Here is a 12,663-nt window from a genome sequence, read left to right on the forward strand (position 1 = left end):
GTCACTTAACACAGTTTATTCTCATAGCAAATGTATTTCTTGGTGTTGTTGCAGTCTTTCCAGCTAACAGATATGGTCACCTCCAGAGATCCAGCAATTCAAAAAATTGCTATCTCAGCATGGCGTCTGACTTTGACTCACTACTATTTTCCATGGTGCTGTTTGTGGTACAGTGTGGTAGAAGGAAAGTAAATGTTTTTACAGTATTCCTGGATTGGGTGTCCTTCTACCTAGAAGAATTTTTGAGTTCTTTATGCATATTATTCTGAATATGAACTTTGCATTTTTGTCTTCCACAGCAGATAGTATCAAATACACTGCAGGAGCACCGTTTTCCTGCTAAAGCATATGAATCACCACCAAACACTAACTGCTATGTACAAGTATGTGATATCACAATTAAGAGAACATATTTTCTATACTTTACAAAGCCATGAAGAGAAAAAGGGTTGAACATGACCCAGCAGTGTGTCCAGGTGGCCAAGAAGGCCAATGACATCCCAGCCTTTGTTCTTTATCAAGAACAGTCCATCCAGAGGGACTAGGGAAGTCATTCTCCCTCTGTACTCAGCACAGGTGAGGCCACACCTATAGTCTTGTGTCAAGTTTTGGGGTCCTCACTTCCAGAAGGACAATGAGATGCTGGAGTGAGTCCAGAGAAGCACCGAAAGACTGGTGAAGGGTCCAAAGCACAAGTGCTTCAAGGAGCAGCTGTGGGAGCTGGGGTTGTTCTGCCTGGAAAAAAGAGGCTCAGGGGAGACCCTATTGCTCTCCATAATTATTTCAAAGGAGGGTGCAGCCAGGTGGGGCTTGGTGTCGTCTCCCAGGCAACCAGTGACAGGGGAAGAGGACATCTTAAGCTGCACCAGAGGAGGTTTGGGTTGGACATGAGGAAGAATTTCTTCACAGAATGGATGATTAGGCTTTGGAATAGGCTCCCCAGAGAGGAGAGTGGAATCACTGTCCAGTGGGGTTTAAGACAAGGCTGGATGTGACACTCAGTGCCATGGTCTACTGAACACCATGGTTTTAAATCACAGGTTAGACTCAATGATCTCAGATATCTTTTCCAATCTAATTGATTCTGTGACAGAAAAAATAATTATATTAGCTAAAATATATTGCTTACTTATTTGCTAATCCTTTAAATGGATTTTGATATACTTTAAAATAAGAATAAGTCATCATTCTGAAATCATTAACTCAGGGTACAGAAGCAGCCAAAAACCCAAGAGAATGTTGGGCATCACCAGGAATGATATTGTGGAAAAGAGGCCGTTTTGCCAATACTTAAAGCGTTGAAGTTATCACACCTTGAATTTTTACCGAGCTCTGGTCCCTTCAGCCTGAGTAGGACATAGATGAGCTTGATTAATAGAGAAGAAATAAAAGGAATGAGAAGACAGGGCCTCCCTTATAGGGCACGATGGTGATTAAGGAAGACTAAGAGTGAGTCTTCTGAAATCATGAGATAGTGGGAAATGCAAATGAAGAACTACTATCCACTGTATCCTCAACATTAGAGCTAGAGGAAAATCAATGGAACTGGGAAATTGCTTAAGGCAAAGCAAGATAGTAAACCAACTGCTTAAGGCCATAGAAGATACTAAACCAACTGCCTCAGAAGATTGTGAAGAAAAAGAGTATTACCAAGTACAAAAAAAGAATGATTACACAAATATGGGTAAAATATCCAGAAAATAATACTAACATGAATACACATGAATTTCAGTGTTGAAAGTCCTAATATAACAATTCCAAAACACTCTAGTGAATTTTGATGGGAATGAGATCATCTATTAGATTTTTTGGTTTTTTGAAACAGTAGGAAAGTTTTGCTCATGTTAGTATGGTTTAAACCCATTTGTAAAACAGATACCCATGACAATAAGCATGCCACACTGATGTCAGTACAGCAGTTGCCCTTTTTAACTCTCTGATCTGTCATAAACCAAAATCTAGTAGAGGAATTAGGAACTGGGGGTATATCTATCATGATTTCAAAGCATAATCTTCAGTCAAACACAAGAAAAAGGAAAATTCTACTTTTCTTAAAATATCAAACACCAGAAAATTTGAGAAACTGCATGACTGCATGACTGCATGCCTGTGTTAACAGGCACCTGTAGAAAGAATCACCCTTCTTGTTCTACAATTTCTGAAGGTGTTCTAATGCTAAGGACTCAAAACATAATGAAGGTATCGGTACTCCATATCTCCATTCTGAACCTATGCCCCTCCTATACTGCCAAAATTGTGGATTGCTGGTAATAAAAAATGCCCCAAAGCACCCAAAACTATTCCTTCAAAAAGAAGTACTTCATTTTATGCCCTGGGGTGGGGGATGGAAGGTGGCTTTAATGACAGCTTTCAGTAATCTCAAATCTCTGACTTCTGCGGTCAGGATTATGACTGCCACTTGCAGCTAGCAAGACATGGGCTTGTCCTCCTGGCTTTAGAGCTGGTCAGTGCCCGTAAGGTCGTTCCTTGGGACAAGGGGGATAAATTCCCATCCCAGTGAGTTTCTTGACAGCACAGGCTACTGGGGGAAAAAATCTTTATTATTACTTAATAATTAATTTCACTAATGAGTAAAGCAGACAAAGGAGTGGTAAAAGACAAGCATTGTTTTGGCTCCTGGCTACATGAAAGTCCCACCACAGCATGGGAATAGTCTTTCCTGCAAAACACCATGACTGCATCTTGTCTGCCGTTCTGCCTTCTCCACAGAGGACCACAAGAAGACCTCTGAACATGTACAAGGTCTCTTCTCCCTGAGGTGCAATCTCCAGCAAAAAAAAACATTACCCTTCTTGGTAATTTTTTCCCTACTCTGAATCTTATCTGCAAGCCTGAGGCATCAAGTGTTCTTGCTAACAAAACACTCACTTTTAAGATTTATGTTATTCAATCTGATTATGACTGCAATACTATTAAAACTATAAACTCACTTGGCAACTGCCAAAGTTGTCCTTGAAAACTTTCCAATGTGTCCTTGACAAAGCCAAAATAGATAAGTGGCCTTTCATAGACATCAAAGCATGACTTCACACTTCAAGAAGAGCAGAAGGGGGAACCAGGAAGAGCAGAGGTATTCCTAAGTGATGTCTGGAACAGGGCTAGCAGCACAGGCCCAGCTTGTATGAACTCACCTTAGAGCTATTGGTTAATAGCACAAATATATTGCACAAATTTCCTACTTACAAATAAGTCACTTCATATTGAGGCATTAAGAACCAGATCCATTCAGGCATTAAAAACCACTATCAAACACAACTGGCCTCCTGCTTCCAGAGGGAAAAGCACCAGACTCTCCTAGCACATGGCAACATAAAGTACAGCTGATTGAGACTGGGCTAGACAAACACTGAGCATGCCATGTTTACATACACCAAGTCTTTGTCATTTTATATGACTTACAATCAAAAAAATTTTTCATCTGCTTTTCCTGCTATACTTGTGACACTGATTTATGACAGATTAGTTATTGAAGACCTGCTTCTTGGATTAGGAAGTATGGATTAGGAAAAAAAGGCATGATGAAAGCAAGTTGAAATAATCCACCTTTGGTTAATTCCACCATCTATTCACCCATGCCCTCTTCTGTTTTTTCTATAATAATCACGGATTACCACTGATACAGTATTATCTGTAGCATTTTAGAGCATTTCTTTGGGACCTCAAATGACTTTATAGTCTTCCATTTTAATTATACATACACACTAAAATATAGGGATTTGAAGATAAGAGAGCATGAGGCCCTGGGATTCTTTCATATATAAGAAATAAAAACTACTGATTTTTTTATTACCTAAGCAACAACACCAAAAATAAATAACAAAATAGAAAGTATGATCAATCTTTGGATCTATCTGTTCATATTCCCTTGATTGCTCAAATCTCGTTAATGTACAGCATCTCAGGCTTTTCCAGCTGTGGGCTCTGAGCTGTGAACAAGAACAGAAAAGAATGGCACAGTGTAAAATATCTGTGCTTTTCATAAAGTCTGCTGGGATGGTGTGCATTAAGTGATTTCTGCAGGTGAAACTTTCTTCATAGCAATTCTTTATCTTTACATGCCATGCCAGCAGAATAACCTTGGGCATTACTGTGAATATCCTTGTTTCTGCACACAGTTAGATGCACATGGCAAAAGAAAACTTCTACCCATCAAGCTATCATGCTTTCTGGAAAAACAAAGGGAATTAACCAATTTTTTTTTTATTATTTTTAAAAGGAAAATTAAGAGAAAAGGAAATTAACAATAAGCCAAAACTGTATGTATTCAAGGCCTCTATCCCCAGTCCTGTCACGCTCCATTACAAATGCTGATTTAGAAAGAAAGGAAACTGAAATCATATTTTACAGGTATGTGTGGCAGGGGACAGGGGAGATGTGAAGATGTGGTGTCATGTTGCAATTGCATAATTAAAAACTGGCACTTATTACTCTCATTAGATGCTCAATTATGCCAGTTAAATGCTATTTTCTAGAATTGAAGGACTTCACACCATCTGTAAGTGACAGATAACCAGACCTAGAGAGCCACAGATGTAACATTCAGAAGAGCCTGATATCCTCCACATACTACACACGGAGCAGAACTCAAACCCTCACAGATGGCCCCAGGTGTAAAGGAGTGTGTTGGGTGGACATGGCTAAGCTTTGGTAGCAATGGGGATACAGCGGTGGCTTCTGTGAGAAGCTGCTGGAAGTTTCCTCCATGTCCAGCAGAGCCAATCCCTGGTGGCTCCAATACAGATGTGTCACTGGCCTAGGATGGGCCAGTCAGAAACAGTGATAACACTGCTGTGACAACAGATTTCAGAAAGAGGGGGGGAGGGGAAGTGACTGCACAAATGTAACTGCAGCCAAAAAAACAAAAACATGAGAGGAACAATTCTGCAGACACCAAGGTCAGTGGAGAAGGAGGAGCAGCAGATGCTCCAGACTCCAGGGCTGAAATTCTTCTGCAGCCTCTGGTGCAAAGCATGGTGAGGCAGCCATGCCCCTGCAGTCTCTGGAGATCCACAGGGATGCAAGAGATCCACCTGCAGCCCATGCGAGAGCAGGTGGATGTAACTTTGATCACGGGGCAACTTTTTACATCAACAGGCCTTCCAAAGTCAGATGGACTCCATCTCTCTAACAAGGGCAAAAAAGATACTAGCCCATGAGCTGCCAGGGCTGATTGAGAGGACTTCAAACAATGTTTGAATAGGGAAGGGGATGAAAATGGGCTCTCCAGAGGTGAGCCATAGGTGGCAAGCCAGAGTCAGGGGTGAAATCAGCAGTCCAGCTGATGTGCATGTGCACTAGAGTGGGCAGCAGGGGTGACAAGCAAGAGAAGTTGGAAGCCATTGTACAGAAGGGAAGCTATGATGTCACCCATGGAAACATGCATAACTGGAGTGCTGCAATGGATGGTTACTTGCTCTTCAGAAGAGACAGGCAAGAGTAGGGGTGGCTCTGTATATTAGGGTCCTGGCTCCTTTTTCACTGGGGAGGTCCTTGATGACCAGAGGCTGGCCAATGTGGCACCCATCCGTAAGAAGGGCCGAAAGGAGGATCCTGGAAACTATAGGCTGGTCAGCCTGACCTCAGAACCTGTCAAGGTTATGTCTCAGGGTTTCTGCGGTCGAGATGACTCTGAGGTGTTGAAAAGTCTCTTTTTCCCAGCCCCGAGATTGAAGGAGTCAGGATTCTTCGGCTGTGGTTCTCAAGGCTGTTTATTCTTTGTTATCTTTAACATTCTTTCCCTGACCTGCTGAGATCCGTTCAGCAGGTCAGACAGAGGCACACTGACCACCAAGTTGACACCAAGTTGAATGTGCGTTGATCTGCTAGAGGGTAGGAGAGCTCTCCAGAGAGACCTGGACAGGCTGGATAGATGGACTGAATCCAGTGGTTTGAGTGCGCCAGGTCCTGCACTTTGGCCAAAACAAGCTCCTGCAGTTCAACAGGCTGAGATCAGAGTGTCTGGACAGAGGCCAGAAAAAGGGGCTGACAGAGTACTGAACATGAGCTAACAGTGAGTCCTAGTGGCCAAGAAGGCCAGTGGCATCCCAGCCTGTATCAGCACCAGAGTGGTCAGCAGAACCAGGGCAGTGATTGTCCCCCTGCACTCAGCACAGGTGACGCCACACCTTGAGTGCTGCGTCCAGTTCTGGGACACTCAGTTCAGGAAGGTCATTGAGTTGCTCAAAAGCGTCCAGAGAAAGGCTACAAGGCTGGTGAAAGGTCCAAAGCACAAGTGCTTCAAGGAGCAGCTGTGGGAGCTGGGGTTGTTCTGCCTGGAAAAAAGAGGAGCAGGGGAGACCCTATTGCTCTCCACAATTATTTGAAAGGAGGGTGCAGCCAGGTGGGGCTTGGTCTCTTCTCCCAGACAACCAGTGACAGGAGAAGAGGACACAATCTGCACCAGGGGAGGTTTAGGTTGGACATTTGGAAGAATTTCTTCACAGAAAGTGTGACTGGACATGGGAATGGGTTGTCTAAGGAGGTGGTGGAGTTACCATCTCTGGAGATGTTTCGGGAAAGACTGGATGTGGCACTTGGTGCTATGGTCTAGCTGACTGTAGGTTGTGTTAGGTCATAGCTTAGGCTCGATGATCTCAGATGTTTTTTCCAACCTTTTTCCACAGTTAATTCTGTGATGCCTGAGGAGGCTGTGAACTCATGGGAGGCCCGTGGAGACAGGAGCCCCCTGTCCTTGGAGAACTGCACCCTGTGGAAGAGTGACCCAGGCTGTGGCAGTTTGGAGAGGGACTCACATTGCAGCAGGTCACTGAGAGCTGCTGCTTGTGAGATGGACTCACATCAGAGAAGTTCATGGAGAACTGTCTCCTGCAGTGCAGGAGGGAAAGGTCCCCTCTCCCTCAGCAGCAGGAGAAACAACTTGTGATGAACTGACCATAACCCATAACCCATTTCCCATTTCTCTGTGCCATTGAAGGAGTAGGTAGAGTTGGGAAAAACAGAGGGGTGGGGAGGAAGGCATTTTTAAGGTCTTATTTTACTTCTTGTTATCCTGCTCTGACTTTTTAGTAATAAATTCTATTACTGTCTCAGATTGCACCTTTTTTTCCCATTGTGGTATTTGGTGAGTGATCTCTCCTGGTCTTTAGTTCAATTAATGGACCCTTCATTACTTTTTCTCTCCCCTGTTAGATGTCTAGCTCTGGAGAAAAGTGAGGGAAAATCTTCAGCTGATGCCAGGCATCCAGTCAGGATCAACACCCTACAAGAAGCGCCACTCTTCTTCTAAGACTCAGCATCTTTCTCTATTTAAAAGATTATACAAACCATTGAAAAGTATATATACACTGCTTGAGTTTCAGTTTGCTGAGTCTCCAGTGCACATGCAGAGGCCAAATCATTTGAGAAAAATAAGTTAAATCCTTGCCACTTTCTCATCACATTTTTTTAATTCATTGGGAAAATTGCCTAATTAAAAAAAGAAAAGGTGTGTCTTGAGTCTTTCTCAAACTTGTTTCAAATGTGCAGCCTTAGTGCTCTGCTGTGGAAACTATTTCCAAAAATAAGGACAGATCTTCTAAATCCATGTTGACATACATTAAGCAGATGAGCTGAGAAGCCCTGAAGTGCATTAAGATTTTGACTTCAGTGACAAGTTGGGTTTCAGGTGGTCTATTACTACATAAGCAAGAGAGATCAAGGCAACAACCGCCATGGCCTCTGAACTTGTGAATTACCATTCTAACACCAGCTCACTCTAGAGAAAACCAAGGATCATGCAGAACCTCCTTTCCACAGTGAGAAGCAGAAATATTTCCCACAGAATTTCTCCTTTAGTGTGGAAACCCAGGGCACCAGGAATATTTCTCTGTCTGCTCTGGGGTGCCCTGACCCCCAGGGGAGCACTGACTTTGACCCTCATTCATGGAGGAAGTTTCCTACGCTTCAAGATTGACTAGAATCCACAGAAGTGTGAAATAGATTACAGAGAGTAGTGTAGGTGTATCACTTGGTGAGAAATTAAGGGTTTGGGATTTTTAGTATGTTGTGGATGGAAGCAAGATGGAGGGCACAGGGCGTCATGCTGGGTTTCTTCTTCACGCTTCTTCTTCCTCCTTCTTTGTGGGTTTGGGTGGCATTTTGTAATTGGGCAGAAACATCTGCATTGTGGGCTCTGTGGGATCAGTTATTGGGTTAAAAGGGAAAATAATCTAGGTGTCAGTTCTTAACTGGATAGTTTAGTCTTAAAAGATCTTGGAACAAGAGATTGTTAGCCATTTTGTGCCTGCTAATGAAAAGCTGCCCAACTCACAGTAGTGAGACTGTTTCACTGATAAGAAATAATAAACACCTGAGTCCAAACATGATCTACCATCTCAAATGACTTCAATCCAGACCCAGAGAAAGCAATATTTTAGCAATAATATTTCAGAATGCCTTGACATCCAAAGGCAGACACTGATTTTATTTCAAAAGCATAGCTATGAAAATAGTTGTTAATTAAAACAAGAGAAGATGAAAGTAAGTGTCTGGAAAGGTACAATGTTGACTGACAACATTCCTAGCTGTCCTTAGCAGTGTTATAAAATGCAGTGACAGGCAAGAACACAGCATCATGGTTTGCCCAAGGCACTCCTGGCCTCCAAACATGCAGTGTGCACAAGTTTTCAGACTACTACAGGGCTTTTTTCTATGATATCATAGACATAGTGATAACTTCAAATAGATAACTCTCCACCTTCATTTTCTGAAACTAGTTTCACATGTTAAACCACAGAGTAAGTCAAGGATTACAGTCAAACCCAACCAGGGAAGGTTGGGCCCAAGGTAGGACAGAAATGAAGCATCAGTAATCTGAGGGGATAACTCTTAAATTTTCTTGCTGCAAGTGATGTCTAAATCCTGAATAGTATGTTAATGTTAAACTGGTTTCATAGAAATCAAACCTTTACCCCATAGACACAAAGCTTAATGTACTGAACAGATGATTTTTTCACATCAGCTTTTTCTATGGAAGAGTTAGAAAAGCAGTTCTTTTTAAGACCTGTAAGTCTCTCTGATGTCTCTAAGATGCTTCATTAAAGATTTATTCCTATAAATCTTTTAAAAAGACTGCATTGACCATAATCCATATGAGGCATTAACCACAGGGTTAATCAACGTTCTGAAACAAAGAGTAGTATGGCAATGTGATAGAATATCTTACTTAATTTCATTATTTAAATGGGGACCACAGACACCCATCAGATTTCCACCCAGCCGAAGAAGTGACAGAGCAGCTCTGACATCCTTAGGCACGGACAATGACAGAAATGCAAAACACTATTACTCTCACTCAGTTGACTGTACATACAGCTGCAAAGTACTGATTGTTTTTAAGTCAAAGGGTGACAATATTATTAATTTATTTTCAAAACATCTTAAGAACACCCAGCAAAAATATGATTGTCAAGTGAACACAGCAGCACTAAAAAAAAAAGGCAAAGCAAAAGTCTACCAAGAAGCCTCTAGAAGAAATAGAAGACTAGTAGGACTAGAAAAACTAGTCCTCAAGGTTTCACAACTGTCCTCTCTAAAATGCTAATGAACACTCTTCTACTTGAATTTCACCAATCATTGCAATTCAAGAAAAAAGAAAAATAACTCCAGCCAATCTAGAGCATCACCTAGAATCTGACCCTCTGCTTTGGTCATGAAGCAAATTCTCAGAGATGGGTTGCATGACTGCACTTCACTTGCTCATTTCAGGAGCATTTTCTGTATTTTATTTATTGTGTAAGACATATGGCAGAGATGAAGCAAAGCTTCCCAAATAACAACATTGAGAAACTATTAGGATGATCATATACAAAAGCATGTTGAATAAATGATGCCTCTAATTATTTCTCCTTTTTAAGTTCTTAATGGTATTAGTTTTTATAAAAGACTGTAACACATTTTTCACACAACAACTTCACTTGAAAAATTTATTTGAAATATCCCAGCAAAGACTAAAACATACTCACAGCACAACAACCATCAGTGAGCGAATTCTTAGTGCTTTATATTTCAATAAAACTTATCCTGGGAGGATATCCAGATATTTTAAAAGCCAATTAATTTAGACTCTTGAATGAGAAAGGACTATACAATCATACTCTGGATCATAAAAGGTAAAATGTTCACCCAAGGACAAACAGTAGCAAATATTGAAAATCCATTGACTGCCTGGTTTACAACCTGTTCACTCAGCTGTACAGTTCCAGTATTTCATCCAAGATAAATAGCTATAAAATAACAGCATGCCCCAGCTGTTCTATACAAACTACAAATGCACCATTCAGCAGAACATAACCTGTTTCTGAAACTTTCAGTGTGAGGCCAGTGACAATGGGATCCTCACTTGTGAGCACAAGAACATGCAGTGCTTGGGGAAAGAATCAACCAAGAGCCGAGGCAGCAGATGCTGAGGCACTGCCAGCAGTCAGCAGCGTGCCTGCTCTCCAGCAAGCTGGTAAAGCACACACACAGTCCTGCACAGCTGGTACAGAGCTCAAAAGAGCTACTTTCCTGCATTTCCCTCACAACGTACCCTTCTTGTGTCCAGAGCAACAGAATATTCACAATGGCTGGTAGGAAGGACAGAGCTCCCATTCATTAAGCACAGCTAAGCTGCTGTATAACTCTGTTTTCACAAAAAAAATTTCAAAATTCCAACATAAGCAGCAAGAATTCTTACCCTCCAGAGCAGCTGTACTTGAAAAATATGCATATATTGCACCTCTGTATCAGCTTAAGGTCTGTCATTAATTTGAAAAGATTGTCTTATTTGTGATCCTAAAGATACACCCAAGAGAAAAATAAGGGAGACTATGCATAAACATCTTGAAATAATCAGGTCTGAATTAAACCTTCCAGATTATATGGCGGGGGGAAGAAAGGGAAGGGAAGGAAAGAAAACAGAAAGCAAAAGAGGGAAGGGAAGGGAAGGGAAGGGAAGGGAAGGGAAGGGAAGGGAAGGGAAGGGAAGGGAAGGGAAGGGAAGGGAAGGGAAGGGAAGGGAAGGGAAGGGAAGGGAAGGGAAGGGAAGGGAAGGGAAGGGAAGGGAAGGGAAGGGAAGGGAAGGGAAGGGAAGGGAAGGAACGGAAGGGAAGGGAAGGGAACGGAAGGGAAGGGAAGGGAAGGGAAGGGAAGGGAAGGGAAGGGAAGGGAACTTATCCCTGCCAGGGAAAGAACCAGGGTAAATTTTGCCCAGTCATTTCATCATTGCTTCATTTTTGAACTTGATTTCAAGTTCTTGTATAGCATAACTAATTGTCTGTATGTTATAGAAGACTTCCTTTAAACTGCTTTAAAAATCTATAGGTATCACAGTACACAGAAGATCAGTATTGGAAATGCCAGCCTATGCTAATTTTATCAGAAATAGTGAGAACCATACCCTAGACAACAATCTGCCTTTTCTTGAACTTATTAGCAAAGCACATTAAATGCAAAGACTAAAAAAGGACCAAAAAAAAAAAAAAAGGAAAAAGCCCAAAACAAAACAAAACAAAACAAATACCTGGTGAGCTCTTCTTTAATCTTCAAGGGTTCATGTGGATAGAATTTCACTCTAAAGCACATGGTATATGGTGGATGAGCTGAAACATTATAAAGAAAAAACATGAGAATCATAGAAAACAAACATTGCTTAAGCCACTCTGAAGGAGTGACCTTAAAGTCACTTACTAATGGTTAGTTTAGGCAGAGATTCAAACAAGGGCATTATTATATATGCTTTATTTTGGGGTGGTCTTTTTGGCAAATGATAAGCAGTAAGCGATGATAATACTACAAAATTGAAGAAACCATTTAGGCAATGAAACTAAAGACAGTAGAAGTATTTCTGCTCCCAGTATTTAATAAGATTATAGTACCCAACTCTGACCAATGATATCAATGCCAGGCCTGATGTACAATCCTTCCAATACAAAAGAAAGAGGGGAAAAAGAAAGGGGAAAGGAGAAAGAGAAAAGGATCACAGTAACAGGAAATATTTCAATTTTGCAATCAGCGCCTCTTGGGCACTTCAATTTAGAGCAAAGTGCAGATCTACAATATTCTAATTAGTTTTAATATATTTTGGTCTTGGTATATTCTCAATTACACAGACAATTTTAAATTTCTAAAACCTTGAAGAGATTGTGCTTTTACAGCAGGGAAAGGGAAAGCAGAAGAAAAGGGCAAGAAAAAATTACAGAGAAAATCGAAGACATTACCAGGTGAAATCATTAATTTCTTTTTTAAATTGTAAATTATAACAGTAATTAGTAAGCTACTAGAACAATTTACTGTACCATCTTAAGCTCACCAGTTCAAAGGCTTGTATAAACTTCATGTGGTGATTAGTTCAACAATCATGATACTCTTCAAGCCACTCTGACTGCAGTATCTACGTGTATGCTACAGTGTTTCAGAAACACATCCCTAGATATCACACAGTTCCATGTGATGTACAACAGCAATAGAAAATAAAAATGAGTTAAATCTTTTGTTACGGTTGTTATCTTTTGAAAGACTCAACTCTTCTTGAAGATAAAGGAATATTTTCCTCTTTTAAAATCTCACATTGTACTTATTTTAAGTACAGTCAGTTTCCACAAAAACTGCTGATTTAATTTTTTTTCCTTGTTTAAATAACCATTCATTTAAGACACAAGGAGG

The 12,663-nt window shown here is 41.0% G+C and overlaps 1 protein-coding gene across 2 annotated transcripts in view; it reads right to left on the minus strand.

The window, feature by feature from the left end:
- Positions 1-12,663, minus strand: part of FRMD3 (FERM domain containing 3) — a 135,142-nt gene that overhangs the window by 41,081 nt on the left and 81,398 nt on the right. For both annotated transcript variants that reach the window (XM_064735251.1, XM_064735250.1), the window contains exon 4: positions 11,522-11,600. In XM_064735251.1, the coding sequence (XP_064591321.1) occupies positions 11,522-11,600 (79 nt within the window). The remainder of the gene's footprint in view (positions 1-11,521; positions 11,601-12,663) is intronic.

This window comes from Zonotrichia leucophrys, chromosome Z (genome assembly GCF_028769735.1).
Source record: "Zonotrichia leucophrys gambelii isolate GWCS_2022_RI chromosome Z, RI_Zleu_2.0, whole genome shotgun sequence".
Taxonomy (NCBI): Eukaryota; Metazoa; Chordata; class Aves; order Passeriformes; family Passerellidae; genus Zonotrichia; species Zonotrichia leucophrys.